Source organism: Cornus florida, unplaced genomic scaffold (assembly GCF_030987335.1).
Source record: "Cornus florida cultivar Cherokee Brave unplaced genomic scaffold, ASM3098733v1 CherokeeBrave_3.0.0_Hap2_Chr10, whole genome shotgun sequence".
Classification (NCBI taxonomy): domain Eukaryota; kingdom Viridiplantae; phylum Streptophyta; class Magnoliopsida; order Cornales; family Cornaceae; genus Cornus; species Cornus florida.
In genome coordinates, this window is record NW_026775580.1 from 89,321,096 (window position 1) to 89,335,299 (window position 14,204).

The window sequence follows — 14,204 nt, forward strand, 5'->3', positions numbered from 1 at the left end:
AAAATCTAACACTTCCATGCTAAATTTAAAATTGTTACCTAATAATTGCTACCAGACTATATAAATGTACATAAAAAATTAAAAAGTCAAAGTGGAATCTGTAATAAATACTAGGGGACCAAAGTCAACTACCATGGTAGCAAGTGCAATGGATTGGATGAACTTCTTGTGGGCCAACCCTCTACGCTTCCCTACAGTACTCCTAAGTCTATATAAGAGCAACTGGGGGTGGGGCTAAAAATAGTGAATATTTTCAGAAAGTAGAGAGAAGGAGAATCTGTGTGGTTAAAATGTGGAGTAATAAAATAGTGGACCTCATTAGTTGTTTTTTATTGTTTTGTCCGCAATTAGAAGATGCTTATAGATTACATCCATCCATTTTGATAGAATTGTTTAATCATTAGTTATTTTTGTTTTTGTTTTTTTCTCTCACATTATTTTTAAATTAATTATATAATAATAAAGTAGACAATGCAAAAATGAGTTTCACACCGTATAACATAATTTAAAATGCATATTATCTATCCACTTTATTAAAATATGTATACTTAGCTCTCTACTATTTTAAAAGTAGATAGATAGTATACTTAATGCTCTTAAACAGTTATTGAGTGAGGGTATTATTGGAAATTTAAAGATGTTGCAGAGTTCAATGCACACTAAACTAGGGGTGGATAAGTTAAGCGAATTTGGATTGACCTTAAACGAGTTTGGATCGTAAATAAGTCGACGCAATTAACTCGTTTAAATAATCGTGTTGTGTCTGAGTTGAGGGGTTCAACCCTTATAATCCGTCTAAACTTATATCTTATAATTTATTCTTTTATAAATTAGAAATTATTTAGTAATTTAGTTAAATTAAAATTTACATTTTTTAAGTTTTTGTTGTTTGACTAAGTATTATTAATAATTTAAATAATATAATATTTTGTTTTATTAAATAGGTTATTAGGTTAAATGTATAACTAATTTAATAAACAGATCAAATTATGTTCGAATTAAATTATTTAATAAAATACTCTTAGACCGACAAACTCCACGAGACACAATTACAAGTTAGGAACACGAATTCCCACCCTATACTGAACACAGACGGAAAATCAAAAGTTGGACTTAGGGATTCACTTCTGTTGACGTGCATTCTGCAATTGGGCTGGACCACGGAATTTAATGGGGAAGTTCAGTTACTGGACCTTCTGTTAAGTGGGTCCGTATTTATAACGGATACTAGTTGACCACTTGCCTATTTTAAAACTAGTTGACCATTGGTCCACAATACTTATAATATTAGACTTCCTGCACCCAAAATAAATATCTATCTAATTTTATTTTTTTTTGTTATAAAATAAATATTTTAATAAAGTATTCCTTTCATTTTAATTTAAGTGTCTTCATAGGAAATAATAATTTTTAAGGGAATATGTGAGACATACATTATTTCTCTGAAAAGTTATTAGTTTGCCATTTTAAGTTTTGAATATTTAAGTTTGAAATTTTAAACTCAAATGATATATTTGAAAAGATGTGAAACATATTGTTTGAAAATGGAAAGTAGACACTTATTTTGGAACAGACAAAAAATAAAATATAACATTTATTTTGGAACAGAAGGAGTAATATTTTTTTATTACATTACTAATTTAACTTTCTTGGATTAAACTTAGAAATAAAAAATAAAATAAAAAGTAAACCATCATATCCATATAGATGGACTCATGATATATTTGATAATTCAGTCACTAACCAATACAAAAAAAAAAAAAAAAAATTTAAAAATCATTATCTGAAAACTTAAATTCTCAAAAAGAACATTTATTTTGAGACATAGAAAGTATATATATATGCATACACTTAGATTACCACTTGCCTTGTGATTATTATTATTTATTATTTTCTCACAAAAAATGTCTAACACAGAAGAATTGAATTTCGATTTTATATCACTAAATTATAACCCATATTGGTCTATACCCTTTATAAAAAAATAGTATTGCAATTTGCCCAATTGAATGAATTTAGCTAAAAATTTGCCCAATTGAGTGAATTAGCTAAAAATTTCTTTGTGGAATTCAAGAATAAAACCACTTTAGGGCATTCTTTGTGAAAATAGATATATCGAAAATGATCTTTAACCAACTGGTGACTAAAAAATTTATTCACACCAAATCATAATGACGATAATTGAATCTAGTGGCAATTTTTTTTTGATAATTATCTTTTTGATACTCAAATCACATTGGTGTCATCCATGAACAAGAGATGATTCAGTTTATATATAAGAGGATGATTTTGATAGTTACTAATTTACAAATTAAATGTAGGTAACAAATTAACACGATTTTATTACACTATGTGGTAGGTATGTGTTTAGTAATTAATTTAGTTACTAACAAACAAACAAAAAAAAAATCATTTATACTTATACCTTCAATTTGAAAGAGTGATGGTATAAAGCATCCATTAGAAGTAAGAAATATTCCATATAAACATAGGATATTAAATTTACAAAATCCAAAAGTCTTTGCATTTAAGTTGTGCTAAAAGGACTCGTGGCATCTTTTAATTAGATAGGTCCCAATCGGGCTACAGTAGTAGCATGCTAAAAGCATTTAGTAACGAATTTCATTTGAAACACTAGTTGTCCTTCAAATGCTAAAACATGAAACAAAATTTGATACATATGCTAATCGATCAAGACAAGTAAAAGGGACATTTCTTATAATCATGACCACTACCTGCTGCATGCTACAAACAATTTTATAACAACAACAAAAATATTAATATTATTGCTATGGATAAAGTCTTTTTCATTCAATTCTTAAGAATGATTCAACATATAAAAAATGATTTGGGAATAACACCAAATGTTGTGTCATTTTCAATACTACTGTCATTTAAATGTGTCCTTAAAATTTTCTTATTAGGAGTGAATTTTTTAAAAATAGATATAAAAAAAACAAATAAACCGACACAATACCTTGCATGATCTTTGTATGGATGAGTTTAATGAAAGAACTTCATAATTTTAAGCGACTTCATAAAAATGTCTTTGGGGAAGAAAACGTGCAACAAAAAGGTACACGGAATTCTGTCAAACTTATCCAATAATATCAACCGATAACACTAAATTTACAAAATCCAAAAGTGATCACTTGAATTGAGAAAATAGAAAATTATTTTAGAAAATTATAAAATATAGTTATTTGAAAATAATAATTTTTATGACTTAGTTTTCAGAAAACAGCTCTCAAAAAATTGAACCAAGTAAAATTTTTATGTAGTTTCTAATTTTCAGTTCTATGAGAACAATAAAATGTTTTGTGAGTGACAAATTAAGCAGACTATAAAACTTGAGCAATAGTCAATAATGAAGGGAGTTAAGGACAATTAAATTCTTATTTTTTTGCATTTTTATATGTATATTTCTTACAAATTACAAAGTGCCCCTTAAAAATTACTGGAGGTGCTTCATCTAATTTTTTTTAACCATTAAATTTTTGAAGGTGTAAAAATCTTGATGCACCTTCACTTATCCAACTACATTATGCCCTACCCCCACATGAAATCCTAACTCCGTTCCCAACTCACTGGTGAGGGAGCAGGTATTCCACCTTCACCATTCATAAGGTTTAATTACAAAGCATACATCGTCTTTAATTACAAAATTAGAAAAATAATAAATAAATAAAGTAATTAAAAAAGATGCGTGAATTTGTGATTGGACCACATATCAGTTGTGAGAATTGAACACTTCCATCTCCAGCGGTCTGTTAAATTTTTGGGTAAAGTACACCAACACCCCGTGAGGTTTACCAAAAGAACACATAGATAAAACTTAGCCCATTTTGAGACAAAGACACCCCCTCAAGTTTAATAAAGTTACCAAGGACACCCCAATGGCAATGAATTGATATTTTTATCCTTTAACTTTAATATTAACCTATTTAAATGTTAAAATGACCTCTTTAACCTATGCTCACCAACCCTTCCTTCTCTCACCTTCTTCGTCTTCCCTGTATATGCCCGCACTGTCTCTCCCTATTGGTTAAGCAGGCAAGCATTTCTTATTATCTTCTGTACCCGCCGAGCAGGCATCCCAATTGGATAAACTACCTACCTATATTAACAAGCTATTCCATCCCTTTCAAAGTTATGGCTGCTGATGTGTACTTTTGCCCCCTGCACCTTATGATCATGCTGAATGAAGGATGTCGGAACAGTTTCTTTCACCGTCGCCAATGACCACCACTTTCGCATAGTGTGCATTTTTCTTTCTGGCAACGATTTCAAGTGCAAGCATAACGAACCCATAACCATCAGATTTCTGATCGGCAACCTCTTTAACGACTCCATAAAGAGACAGTTCCCATCGTCCTTCACCGTCCTCATCACTGCTGGACTCTTTGCATCGCCGTTCCTCAGCCTCTTCCAGCCTCGCGTGTGGGCCCAATCGCCGTCGGGATCCGGATCATCCAACAAGACGGCGCCGATTGCGCAGTCTTTTCCGGAGCACCACTATCTGCCGTCCCTCCTCTCCAGCTATCCAAGCCGCCGGCAACATCGTGAACGTTGTCCCAAAATCCACCACCATCCCACCTTTACCTCCTCTATCAACCATTTTCATGCTCTCCAGCGCCGGAATCCGCCACTTACCAAACCGTATAATATGTAAAACACCCAAATAAATTAAACCACCCAAAATTTATATCGCTAATGGTTGTTGAATAAACAAATTATGGACAATTTTTTCTTGAACTCTAGGTTTAGAATACAATAATTTGTTGGTCAAAGCCGGTGATTAATTATTACTTAAAATATATATTTTTAATTGTATGTTTGGATATATGTGGAGTGCTGTATTTTATTTATCTGGGCAGAGTTGATGCATTTTGAATTTTTGGAGAACCAGCGCCTGTGACGACATGGGTATTAGGTTTGGAGGCAGGGATGAAGGTCAAGGTGAAAGGAGAACAGGTTGAGAGAGAGAAGAGGGTAATTGCGTCTTTTACTATATCTGATATTTTATAATAAATTTAATTTTAATATTAAGGGGTAATTTCGTATTTTCGGAAGATTTAAGGCCTTATTTGGACAGAATTTCTTACAAGGGGTGTCTTTGTCCCAAAATAGACTAACTTTCATCTGTGTGTCCTTTTGGCAAACCTCAGGGGGTGTTAATATACTTTACCCTAATTTTTTTTTTGTAAATCTAATGTGTCAGAGTAGATTTACACAAAAAATTTGTACTAATTATTTTTAGCTCCAGCGGTAGTTTTATACCTTTTATGTAAAAAACTATCCCCTAATAACAACCAACCACGTGTCATACCCAAGATCCTACATAACGTTTACAAACCTACTTTATTCAATTTACTTTTTGTCAATTAAACCTCATGTCTCAATCTTGCTCAATTAGAAAAAAAATAATAATTTCCCCTTATATTTCATTTTCCCATCCTGCCAATAGCAAACCTTTTACGTCATCGTCACCGGAATAATAAAATAAGATTTAAGTATATAGAAACTACATGATTAAAATATATATATAGTCTTTTGCTAGTACATATTTATCTCATTAGAATAGAATGTAAAAGGTTAAAAAATCTAAAAAAATCCTAAAATCTAAAGTATGATTGAATTTTTCGAAAGTGATGAATCAAACTATATTTATTAAAAAAAATAAAGAAAAGATGGTCGAGCCGTTCTTACCTTACCACCAGTTACATATTATTCTCTATTCCACTCTAGAAAAGTGGGAAACAAAGAGGCGTAAAAGAATGAGAGAAGAAAGAGATCCGCGGGTGAGAAAGGGGAGGAGAGAGAAAATATGCTTACATGGCAATGTAAATGTGCGGCTTAAAATACACAACCCTTTTACACATTGGTGATGTGGTAGTGTATCATAACAGACGGCTGGAGATGAAAAAAATTTACAAATCACATGTGGCAGTTTATATTTTACACAAGAATTTTTTAACCGACCACTGGAAATGCTCTTACTCATCGGTGAAGAGGTAAATACTGTCAATAAAAATTTTATTGTGTATTTACGCAGCTACCTATGTATTGTGATATGAACGGATACGAGACACTGAATGAGTTACATGTTGCATAATTCCACATCATCTAGATAAGGTGAATATGAAGTTCTATATGTTAATATCGTATCCAAATAATATGAGACATTTTGAGATAAAATTCAATGATTAAACCATGCAATCTCGGCACAATTTCAAATCACTTGAGTAAGTTTCCTATGAGGCCAGGGGTAAAATTCTAAATTTATTACAAGGCCATTTGAAGTAAAGTAAATGATTATGTAAAGTAATTTTCCTTTACTAAACTTACAAAAAATTATTCCAAAATTTTTCATTTCCCCTTGCAAGGGGTGGGCCGGGGCTTGTATCTTGCCCTTTTATTTGAATATTTTTCTCAATAGGAAACCAGTTTGTAAAAATTGTGTTCTACTTTTTATTGATTATATGATTTGGACTTTGAATATGAATAATTATGTCATACATATGTTGTTAAATTTGACATTAATGATTAATTTGATATAGGGTAAAAATGAATATTACTATGTCTGTCCCATATTAGTAGTCCATTATCTCATTTTAGACATCCCAAATTAGTTGTCACTCTTGAAAGTAAAAAAACTTTATCTTTTCATCATTCTCCTTTATATTTTGAAAATTTTTTAAATTTGGTAACTATATATATCTAAACTAAAAAAAACAAGTCGATAATTTTAAAAGAAGACAATGCATTAATTATATGTCTCCTTAAAAATTCCAATTTCTAAACATATGGACACGAGGATATCTAATGTGGGACGGAGGGATTATTTTTTTTTATCTTATTTGGAAATTAATTAATTTAATATAGAGTAAACAAGAAATTTTTTTTTATTTTTTAATTTATCTGTAAATTAATGAGAGGAAAAGTTAAGAATGATAGGGATTGGTTATGGCTACGTCCAATAAATTATTCTTGAATTTAATATCAGAAGGAATTTACTACTTACTACTGCAATCTTAATTTACTTAAAGTTTCGGTATGCAATTTTAATTTACATGTAGCATTCTCGATGCATTTAAATTGTAGTTCAGTATATTTGTTTTATATATCAAATTTAACAAATTAATAATATGTGTTAAAATTTATAACAAATATAATAAATATTATAAAATAAATGTATTAAAATAAGATTTAAGTATGCTAATTTTTTTTTTTTAAAAAAGGAAAAATAAAATAAAAAAGGTTTACAAATGCAAACAGAAATTTGCGAGGATCGCACCGACTAGAAAGAATCATCGATCGGACCATCAGTGACAGAAACAAAGAACGAACTAGTAATATTAAAGTTTAGTTCGTGTCTCGTACGCGTTGTGAATGTCTGTCTCCTCTAATTATAGACAAAAAAAAAAAAATGAAGGAAACTATTGTGTCATAATATTCTGTATATACTCCGTAGAAGGGTAAAAGTGTAAAAGATTCCATTAGCCTACAGAGACAAGTCCTAGATGTGTTTCGTATATAAATAGCGAGAGAAAGTAGAACACAGAGAGGAGAATAAATAGGGAAAGAAGGAGAGCTTTGAGTTGGGTTTTGGGGGGTTCTTGAAAGATAAAGTAACAATGGCGGACATGTTCAGTAACAGAGGGGCGCTTCGGGTTTCGATGTGCGGCGCCGAACAAGAGATTGAACAGTTGTCCAGAGACGGAAGCCAGTATAGTCTCTCTACTGGGATTCTACCTTCTCTTGGCGCAAGAAGTAACCGCAGAGTTAAGCTTCGCAGATTCATTATATCCCCTTATGATCGCCGCTACAGGTATTTCTCTATCATCTCTACTCTGTTTCTCTCTCTGTTATATATATACATATATATGTGTGTGTGTGTGTGTGTGTGTATGTGTGCGTGATTACGGTTCCAAAGTGTTTTTTTATATACGGTTATATAGACATTGGATCCTGTGCTTCTTTATAGTTGTGACGTATATTCCAAGTTCCAACCTTTCCTTGTTATTTCAGTTTTCTTGAGTTTGTTTCTTTATAATAATGTATAAAGATTTTCTGGAAACCTTGGTATAAAAGTTCTAATTTTGAGGTTTATTGTTAATTATATTTCAAAAGGATATAGCTTTTATGGAACACAATCTCTTAATGTATAAAAGATTTTCTGGAAACATCTTGGTTTATTACAAATTCTTTTTCAAAAAGATACTGCTTTTATGGAACACAATCCCTCTATCTGTGTGCGTGTGTATAGTTGTACAATTGAACCGTTTCACTTCTCTCATGTTCTGTTATTGATTTTTGGTTGAAATAATTTATCTGTTTTTTTTTTTTTTTTTTTTAATGTATTTTTTCTTTGTATATTGAAATCACAACAATGATTCAATGAACCTTGTGATGCCTTCTTAGTATCATAGAAGTACCAATCATGTTTTATTTCTTTTGTTTTCTTTTACTCTTTTGTATATACCTTTTCCGTTGAGAATGTTTTGTTATTGTTGGAATCTTTTAGTCTTGCCAACTAACACTTTCCCAGTAAAAGTATATGCTTTATTTCTCTTTTTGTGTGGAAATTTTCTGGTCTCAGCTATTTTTTTCGATTTTTTGAATACAGTTCATTTTGTTTTCCCATATTTTGTGATGGCAAATTGACTTCTTTTCTTTTCTTTATCTTGTTATAACTTCTGTTTGATAATAATTTTTTGTTAAATAGTAACAATTTTAATTGATCTTCGTTTTTTCCCCTTTTATTTATTTATTTATATTTTTGTCAGTGCAATTGTGATTAATTTATGGTAGCTATGAAGGATTTCAAAGGTTTATGACCTTTCTGATTAGAAGAAGAAGGTGCTTTTTGCTACAATTACCTCACGGTAAGCTGATTTTTGCAGGGCATGGGAGACTTTACTGGTTGTTCTGGTCCTCTATACTGCATGGGTGTCACCATTCGAATTTGGTTTCCTTCAAAAGCCGCAAAGAGAACTCTCCATTGTTGACAATGTTGTCAATGGATTCTTTGCTATTGATATCATTCTCACCTTCTTTGTAGCTTACCTTGACAGAACTACCTACCTTCTTGTTGATAACCCAAAGCAGATTGCTTTGAAGTATGGAAGTACTTGGTTGGCATTTGATGTCATTTCCACAATCCCTTCTGAACTTGCTCGGAAGATCGTTCCATCCCATGTCATGTCATATGGCTTGTTCAACATGCTTCGTCTCTGGCGTCTCCGTAGAGTTAGTGCCCTTTTTGCAAGGTAAATTGGATTCTCCTTCTAAATTCTCCAAATCAAAACAGTGCTTCCAATAACTGTTTTTTATAATATTGTTTAGCTGAGTAAACATTAGTACTTGCTTAATATTTAAGGTATATAGTCATATTACCCCTCTATTTTTATTTATTTATTTATATTTAAAACAGATTGGAGAAAGATAGGCACTTCAACTACTTTTGGGTTCGATGTGTGAAGCTCATTTGTGTAAGTATATTTGAGGATATTTGGGGGGTTGTGCTTGAAAGAAATGGATTTTTTCAAGTAATACACAACCTTATTTGCTTCGGTGCTATTTATAGGTCACCCTGTTCGCAGTTCATTGTGCCGGGTGCTTCTATTATCTTATTGCTTCACGTTATCATAACCCGCAAAAGACATGGTTTGGAGGGGACGACTTCCTTAAACAAAGCCTATGGATCCAATATGTTACATCAATGTATTGGTCCATCACTACTCTCACAACTGTTGGCTATGGGGATTTGCACCCTGTAAATACAAGAGAGATGACCTTTGACATATTCTACATGCTCTTCAACCTTGGACTGACATCATATCTGATAGGAAATATGACCAACTTGGTCGTTCATGGCACCAGTAGAACTAGAAAATTTGTGAGTATAATCTTATGATTCTGTCTTTTTCCAATTGAATGAAGTCATTATTAATCTTTTTTAAAAATGTTTGTTGCCTTTGTGAATGGTCACCCATTTATTAATTCAATTCTGTAATATATGGTCTGTCAACAGAGGGATACCATTCAAGCAGCCTCAAGTTTTGCACAGAGGAACCAATTGCCTGTTCGACTGCAAGATCAGATGCTTGCACACTTATGTTTGAAGTTCAGAACAGACTCAGAGGGTCTGCAGCAGCAAGAGTCTCTAGATTCCCTTCCGAAAGCCATCCGTTCAAGCATCTCACATTTTCTTTTCTACACTCTCGTAGATAAGGTGTATTTGTTTCAAGGGGTGTCCAATGACTTGCTCTTCCAGCTGGTATTACACTACTAAGAACTTACAGCTACCAGTTTTTTCTACTAATATACGTATCATTATGTTGGGTTTTTGACTCTTTAAAATTGAAGGTCTCAGAGATGAAAGCTGAGTATTTTCCACCCAAAGAAGATGTCATCTTGCAAAATGAAGCACCCACAGACTTCTACATACTTGTTACTGGAGCTGTGGTAATTATTTGACTTCCTCATTTTTCTGATATCAACATCTGATGTTAGAATTGAACGGAAAAAAAAAAGGGGGAAAATTCTACTATTGTGATCATGAACTTGAAATAATATGGATGTTGTTTATCTCTTAATTGAAAACTGGGAATTTTCTTCTAGTCTGTTTGCAATTGATTGCCACTTATATTCTTGTTACTTGACAGGAGCTGCTGGTTCTCAAAAACGGACTCGAACAGGCAAGTCTAATGATCAAACTCCATGGATTCCTATTTAAATAATTTTATTACTAGGTTCCATGATTGAAGCATTTTTCCTGGACAAAGAAAATGTTGAGTGAATTTTATGATTGATGATTACAGGTAGTTGGAGAGGCAAAAACTGGTGATGTTTGTGGTGAGATTGGGGTTCTCTGTTATAGGCCTCAGCTCTTTACCGTGCGGACCAAACGATTGAGCCAACTATTGCGACTGAACCGGACTACATTCTTGAATATTATTCAGGCCAATGTTGGAGATGGAACAGTAATCATGAATAATCTTCTTCAGGTCTGTAAACCTGATATACCCAATTAACTTTTAACGAAGTGGGTAAAAATAAAACCTATTTGGAGGAAGGAATTTTATAACTTTGGGTAAGATTTATTAAAATTTTGTACTTTTCCTTATATATATACATATATTAATTTATTTATATAGTATATAATATATATTCAGCTTTTACACTTAAATATCTCATAGCTAAAAAACTTTTCCAGCTTACATAATCTTTAACTAAATTTAGTACATTTAAGGATTTATATTATCATAGCAAAGCAGACTTCGGGGTGTGGTACTGGTAACACATATCGTGCATTCTTTGTATGGGTGACAAACTTGTTATGCACTTAATTGAATTTTTCTTTCTTTGCTTGGGGCAGCATTTGAAAGATCTGAAGGATCCAATTATGGAGGGAGTTCTGATGGAGACAGAGAGAATGCTAGCTCGTGGTAGAATGGACCTACCTCTCAGTCTATGCTTTGCAGCACTTAGAGGGGATGACTTGTTGTTGCATCAACTGTTGAGGCGTGGTCTGGATCCAAATGAATCAGACAACAATGGGAGGACAGCTCTGGTATGCATTTGTTAAATGTAAACATTTGTTTATACTTCAATTTCTGAAATTTCATTTTTTCATATTTTCCCAAAATTTCTGTGAAAACAGCACATAGCAGCATCCAAGGGAAATGAGAACTGTGTTCTTCTTCTACTGGATTATGGAGCAGGCCCTAATAGCTTAGGTATTTCCCAGACTTGTGTGCATCTCTACACTGCTCAATTATTGCAAGTCTACTGCATACCCTTAGCATTTTCCCCGAGTCCACACACTTGATTCTTCATATTTTAATTCATTCTCTCAACTGTAGGTGGTTCATATTTTAATAACTTTCTGTTGAATTCTTGCACCATTATCCACTGACAGTTTTATTTTTCAGTTTTAGTAACTGTTGCTCTTCCCTATTTTGGCTAGTCCTTAGATAATAAATTTAATTTGTTGTCTTTATCGTAAAGTAGTCTTGCATTGACCTTGCTATACTCTTAACCGTTAGAACTGTCATGTACCATTTCTATAGATCATCACTGGTGGTCTGTATATGCGAGTCATATGGTAGGGGATCCAGTCTTCACATCACAAAATTTTTATTTTTTTAATAAAAACAAAAGCGGTTTTAACAATGCAGAAAGTGACTCTTATTTCATTTTCAATTTTTTCAGTAAGTTGTCGGTTCTCTATAAGTTATAGCTTTGTACAAAGCCATTACAAGTCAAAACAACAGAATCTGCCCTTTCTGAGTATGGATCAATAATTGTTAATGTCTGTTGATTTCTTATATAAGATTCATTCAGACCAAATTTTATATTTTAGCTTATTGGTAAACTATCTGTACTGAGATAATGTGTCTCCCCCCTCATTAGATTGTGTCGCTATTTAATAATTAGATAATCTTATCTTATTTACTTGGGCGTACATTTTGGTCAATCTGCAGTTGATCAGTTTGGTTATTCTGCCTCCTTATACCACCTCTGGCACCCGTCTCCATCTTACGGTCATGGACATTCATTTAAGCTTTCTTCTTTATATTTGTTAACCTTTTCCTCATTTCGATGGAAGACACCATTTTAAGTCATATTTAATATAATACTGACCTTTTCTGCTGAATTGTATAGTGCTAGACTTTTTACATTCTTTTTTTAGAGTTTAAGTTGCCCTTCTCTTCAGAACAACTATGTTTTTTGAAATGTAGCATTATAATATAATTTCTTTTTGGATTGAAATACTTGACAAGAATAAATTATTCTCTATATTGCCGCTGTTTCATTAAATATATTTTAAGAGTCGAATTATGTTTACAGATTCAGAAGGAAATGTACCTCTATGGGAGGCCATATTGGCCAATCATGAACCAGTGATTAAACTGCTGATGGATAATGGTGCTAAAATTTCTTCTGGCGACGTGGCTCAATTTGCACGCACTGCTGCTGAGCAGAACAACTTGGGATTGCTCAAGGAAATTGTTCGTTATGGAGGGGATGTCACACGTCCCCAGAACAATGGATCCACAGCTCTCCATGTAGCAGTTTGTGAGGGCAACATTGAGATGGTTAAATTCCTTTTGGAAGAAGGAGCTGATATTGACAAACCAGACAATGATGGTTGGACCCCAAGAGCTCTAGCTGATCAGCAAGGACATGAAGATATAAAAGTTATTTTCGAATCCATTAAAGAGGCCAAGACTCAATCTGTTGTTGCAATCCCTGATGAGCAACGTGGACCTCGCTACCTTGGGAGATTTAAAAGTGAGCCAACAATCCGTGCTCCTTCCCGGGAAGGTGCATTCCCAGTGGAAGACGGGTCATGGGGACAACACCGCCAAAGGCGTAGGTCTAATACCTTCAACAATTCACTATTTGGGATCATGTCATCTGCCCGTGGCAGGGAAAATGACTTACTTTTATCTGTAAATGAAACTAACTGTGCCCAGACTAACAGAGATTACCCAGCCAGAGTGACCGTTAGTTGCCCAGAAAAGGGTGATGTTAAAGGAAAGGTTGTGATACTTCCTCAGACCTTCCATGAGGTACTTGAGATTGGTGTCAAAAAATTCGGGTTCCTGCCGTCCAAAGTCCTAAGCAAAGATGGAGCTGAATTTGATGCTATAGAGCTGATTAGAGATGGTGATCATCTCATTTTTGTTAGTGATGGTGGAGTGGAAGAACCCAATCACCAAACACTTGGGGATTTGAGGTAGAAATGGTGCCTAGGTGTCATCTTTATCCATCATCTTTTTCTTCTGCTAAGTTTCCTCATGTTGAAACACAAAATGAGGTTCTTCTGGGTTCGATCTGCTACAAAAAACCTGTAACAGGTCGCCTATTCTTTTGAAAAATTGGTTGCTCAGATTGTTCATCCGTGAAGTGGCGCGATGGTTGGTGGAAGATGAATACCATACAAATGAGCATTTGAGATGTGGCCTCGGAAAGATAATGTGCCTATAATAGCGATCAACACTAACAAAGTTTATTGTCTTAATACTAATTTCCCTAATTTGATCCAAGTACCTCTTGGTTTATCTTCACTTTTCTCTTATTGACTTGAAGGCCATACTACAGTTTTGAAGCGTTTTTTACTGGTAACTGACCTGTGTAGAAGTTACAAACCACTCTAGTCGCTACAAGATATAATCTAGATTTAGAGTTTC

The 14,204-nt window shown here is 33.2% G+C and overlaps 1 protein-coding gene across 1 annotated transcript; it reads left to right on the plus strand.

The window, feature by feature from the left end:
- Positions 1-7,558: 7,558 nt before the first annotated feature.
- On the plus strand, positions 7,559-14,081 carry LOC132279977 (potassium channel AKT1-like). The gene is made up of 11 exons (XM_059782064.1): positions 7,559-7,831; positions 8,907-9,272; positions 9,437-9,494; positions 9,590-9,901; positions 10,037-10,282; positions 10,372-10,470; positions 10,671-10,707; positions 10,831-11,012; positions 11,384-11,578; positions 11,669-11,744; positions 12,859-14,081. The coding sequence occupies exons 1-11, from the start codon at positions 7,638-7,640 to the stop codon at positions 13,752-13,754; spliced, it is 2,661 nt and encodes an 886-aa protein (XP_059638047.1). The 5' UTR covers positions 7,559-7,637; the 3' UTR covers positions 13,755-14,081.
- The last annotated feature ends 123 nt before the right edge of the window (positions 14,082-14,204 follow it).